Here is a 5,000-nt window from a genome sequence, read left to right on the forward strand (position 1 = left end):
AAGAGTGGAGAAGTGTGGATTCAAGAAAAATATCAGTAAAATCAAAGCATATGCAAGCGCTTACTTTACAAGTGAAATGTTTCAGAAGAATGCAAGTAATTAGAGTGCAAGGGTGTCACTAAAACAACGACTTGAGTTCCGGGGTCGAAGTCTTCAACTAAAATGTAAAAATTATGCAGAAAAATGAAACAAAAGATTAATAGACCTCAACTGCGACACAGAGTCGGCACTTAACTTACACCCAGAGTGCATAAACTCAAAATTCTGCCCCTGGCAAGGCTACTTAAACAACATCAACAACAACAACAACAACAAAACGAAAAACAAATTAATGAACTTAGGTTTCTCAATCATTAGTCTTGCAGTAAAATGGCCAACCACCACACGGGCACGTAATTAAGTGAACCAAAATCAGAGCTATCAATCCAACGTGGCCAGGAAAAGAACTGGAAAAGCGTGCAAGATAGCATACGTTTCACTTCCGATTAATGATAACAATAATAATAATAACGTGTCTGGCAAAGTGGGGCGAGATTGTTTTAGCCAGTCACATGATGTAACAACGCAGTCGGTCCAAGCGCGGGAGAAAAGTGTTCGAGCTAGTACTGGTTTCAGTTTTGATTGGCTGACAAAGTGGCATGGGGGGAGATTGTTTTAGCCAATCACGTGGTGTAACAACGTAGCCATATAAGCGCGGGAAAAAAAGTCGGCGGGTAAGTATTAGTTTCAGTTTTGATTGGCTGACAATGTGGGTGAGATTGTTTACATAATCAGAGGGCGTAACGATTTAAAAGAAAATAGAGTGAAAAGCTGTGTGTCAAGTGCCAAGAAAGTAAAACATCAGTACTGCCATAATTAGCCATTTCAGGCTGGAACAACACAATATAAAACTTAAAGCTTACATACTACTACTTAATACTTAGCAATTAATGAATGAGGCTGAGTAGGATATGAAGAATTAACCAGATCTCGGAGGGTGTTATCCACCTCGGCCGATAACACCCTCCTCGATCTGCTTAATTCTTCGTATCCTACGAAAGCCAAATTCATTTCTTGCTAATTAAAGCTTAAGCAGAAATACATAACGCAACTCACTGTTTGCTTAAAATTATGCAGTTTTACAAAGAACCAATACGAGAAGAAAAAAAATGCTAAATGGAATAAAATAAGTCGGTTTTACCCTGTTGCCAGCCGCTGCACTATCGTGTTGTATCCCTTCAGTTCCAGCGCGTAACGTGCTTAGTCCTATTAACAAAAAAGTGATAATTCATATCTAAACTGTTATCTTGTTGTAACTCCAAACGTGACGGAGGCGCAGAATATCCTGCCATCGCGAAACTAATTCAATTTTTTGACACACAGATAAATTCCTCGGTCATGAACCTAAGGTACGGTAAACTGTCGCTTATAAGCACTGGGCTAATTGCGGCTTTTACATGTTCGAAAACAATTTGTTTAGTTTTGCTTCTTAAATGCCAGCTCACTCACTCAAGAAATATGTATCAAACTAGTTATGAACAATATGAAGCCAAACAGATTGGAGAATTTTATGCTAGAACTCTAGTCGGTTTCTTCTATAAATCTTGAATACATACTTCACCGTAAACCACCAAGCCAGTTTTAATGCAAATTCTCTTCTCAAACATACAGCTATTTCGAGAGAGGCTGTCAGCAAAAATGTGTACGCGACGATCCCGAAAGGTAATATGGGATATGATCAATACACTGTTCCAGACACTGTAGCTGTCAAAACTTCTTTTATTGCTTTCCTTTAGCACGCGCAAACATAAGTCCATGGCCTCTCGAGCCATTCTTTCAAATTTCTTTGAAGAACAGCGAACTCAAAACCGACAACCTTTCTCACAATAGCTGTATATAGTGAAAGCTCTCATGAGAGGATACCCTCGGGGCGCGCGGACACCCTCGGGACGTGAGAAAGGTGCTCGTAACTCGAGCTGCCTGCTTGCGGGAATGTAAAAATACAGAGTTTGATTGGGAGTTGAGAAAAGCAGGATTTTGTGAAGGCGGCCGTAAGTAATGCTGTCCGCCTACGAGAATGTCCGTTTACAGAGCTTCACTGCATCTCAAAGCGTTCCACAAGGAAGGAAATCATTTTGGTGTTCAAACAACAGTCAGTCTTTTGGTTATGGATAAATGTTTAATACCTGGAAGATCATCAATCCCGCGATATCGTGATTTAAAACTGGAACTTGGTTCGGAACCAAATCCTCTTGTACGCCCACAGCCAAATCCTCTTGTACGGGACCTTTGGGGGGGAAGAAAATAGATAATAAAACTTTATAAGTACACTGCAAAAGTGACCACTTTACTTCTGCTTTCTGAGGTTATATCTTAGGTCATATCCATAATGGGCCTACCATTTGACGTTTGAGGGGGGCATGGGTAATTTCAGAAAAAAATATCCTGCAGATTGATTTCGAGGGAAAAAAAAGTCTTGCAAGGAAAGAAATACCTACACTGAAAAAAATATATTTCATGGCTTATAATGCTGAAAAAAAATCTCACACCGTTGTATGGCAGGAAAAAAATTCTTACCCAAACCAAATAACCCATTTGCTTTGTCAAAAGTCAAATGGTCGGCCCCTAACTCGAGAGTCATTGGCCAATCAGCTTGCAGAATTTGTGATAATATGCTAGTAAGTTTATTATCAAAATACAGACACTTCTGTTCTGCGGCTCATTTCACTTTTAGTAAAACACAGCAGGGTTGTAAACTTGACAATGTAGATAGTACCTTGGGTGTGATACGGTGTGCCCCCCTTTTAAAAATCCTAGAGACGTCCCTAGCCTACGCTACCAGCAGCCTACGAGAATTGTGCTATAATTCTTGAATAAAGTTTCTGTGTGGGAGGCAATTATGTATTCTATGTAAAGATTAATGTCTGAAGTTAACACCTGCCTACACTAGTTATTACAACACAAACTAGAAGTGAAAAAGCTCATCTTACCCAAAATCATTGGTAGAAAATCCCCTGAGAGTGCTCTTAGGGGTAGTCGCTGAACGTACTGTAAACTTTGATTTTGTTGGCTTGAGGTTAAAATCAATCAACCTTTTCCTTCTTTCTTCATTTATACTAACACCATCCAACTGAATTGTGTTGATGGTGTCAAGGTCGTATTGCTGCATCAGCTTTTCCTTGAGCTCATCCACTGTTGCAAACCAATTTATGGTAACTTTTTTTGGTTCTGCATCTGGACTTAAAGAAACATTGATCTCAATCTCTCTGTCCTTGTCCACTTTAATTTTTGGTGACCCTTTTGACTTTATGAACAAATCATAAACTAAATCGATCTCCTCCACATTTTGCCCATTGAAACGAAGATACTGCTGTGACACTGGAATATTCAAGTTCTGTTCAATGAAATCTTTCACATCCTGAACTAAAAGGGTGAAAGGATTCACGGGCATTGTAATGGGTTCTTTGCCTGTAGATTCAATCATCAGCTCTTCCTTTGTGTAAAGGACCTCAATTACCTCATTAGCATTTTCCATTGCATGGGAGCTGTTGGAACAAAGACACAATTTTCAGTCTCCAATCATTATTCCACAAATTTAGTAAGCACACATGCAAAAAAGCTGGTATTTCTAAAACACCTCAGAATGTCATCAGTGTCTATAGAGATACAGGCAAAATGATCTTTTTTAGTGTCTTTTGCCAGGTGACTGGGAATTATGGTGCAATAAGAACTTTTTTCCCTGCCCACCTCCCCTTTGGCAATGTGTTTGCTATCCCCTTTCTCTGTTTGATCCTCCCCCTTTGAAAATCCTCATTCCCCATAAAAGTTCCAAAAGGTGTGTATGGGTAGGTAAATAACAAAAGTACACTCTAAAGGACAGGGTCAGCATTAGATCCCATCGGCCATAGTCCCTTTCTCCCCTTATGAAATTTACACAAGGTAGGACTGTTTTCTGCTTTTATATAACACTTAGATGATATTTCAAGCTGGAAATGTTCATGAAAGTGCAAGTCTCTTCAATTTGAAAGAAAAAATTTTGACATGAGGAGCGGTAGGATTTTAACCCACGACCTAGAAAACCTAGTATACCAAGCTAACCACTAGACCACTGCGGATTTGATGGATGGAAAGGAAATAATTAAAGCACATAGAGCATCAACCCCAACCCAAAAAAAGAACCTAATCAGTTTTGAAACAGTGCTTAACCCTAATCAGTAAAGGCAGTGCTTAACCCTAATCAGTAAAGGCAGTGCTTAACCCTAATCTGTAAAAGGCAGTGCTTAACCCTAATACATAATGACAGGGTTTTCCCATACGCGCAAATACGCGTCAGAGACGCGTTGTTTAGCCGAAAAAGAAAAAAAGGACGCAAAACACCAAAGAGAACTGGTCCTCTAGGACGCACATGTTCTAGAGCGATAGTTTACTAATAATTAGTTTAGATCTGCAAAGTCAACCAACAGTAAGCTTATAAAATCTTCAGAAGTTGGCCCTGGAAAGGCACCAAAATTCTAAAGATCACATTTTGAGTATCAGTGACCTCAAGCTTAGGAAAAGCTATCAAGCGACAGTTTCAAATGCAAAGACAAACATCGAGAATCAAACCCTGGAAATTACAAGGAGGCACATTGTTCAGCATAAAAAAGTGTATCTTATGACTAAGAACAACATGTTGCTGATAAATTCCAATAATGGAACTTTAGGCTGCGAAAGGTAGGCTTTTGTACATTATGCTAGCATTTTTTCGAGCATTTTAGTGAGGCAAAAGCATTGAGCATTATTCGAGCATTTTAGTGGCCTTTTGCCCAGAAAATTAATTTTTCCGAGAAAATAAAATAGAAATTAACTTTTTTCAGCAGCCCATGCCCCATGAGCTCCTGCTTTTTTAAACAAAATGAAGACTAAAATTCAAAATTCACAAAAAACCTCATAAAGCTGGTTTTTTTGGCTGTATTTATGAACTTGTACACGTTGTCGTTGTTACTTGCAGCACTTGAACGTTTTTGTAAGCGTAAACTTTG

At 39.1% G+C, this 5,000-nt stretch overlaps 1 protein-coding gene across 1 annotated transcript in view; it reads right to left on the reverse strand.

Annotated features, from left to right (window-relative positions):
* The window catches only part of LOC140942185 (uncharacterized), an 18,610-nt gene that overhangs the window by 3,020 nt on the left and 10,590 nt on the right, over window positions 1–5,000 (reverse strand). Inside the window, exons 7-9 of the mRNA XM_073391150.1 lie at window positions 2,970–3,524; window positions 2,166–2,266; window positions 1,181–1,245 (exon numbers count right to left, since the gene is read on the reverse strand). Coding sequence (XP_073247251.1) covers window positions 1,181–1,245; window positions 2,166–2,266; window positions 2,970–3,524 — 721 coding nt within the window. The remainder of the gene's footprint in view (window positions 1–1,180; window positions 1,246–2,165; window positions 2,267–2,969; window positions 3,525–5,000) is intronic.

The sequence above is a fragment of the Porites lutea genome, chromosome 6, assembly GCF_958299795.1.
Source record: "Porites lutea chromosome 6, jaPorLute2.1, whole genome shotgun sequence".
Classification (NCBI taxonomy): Eukaryota; Metazoa; Cnidaria; class Anthozoa; order Scleractinia; family Poritidae; genus Porites; species Porites lutea.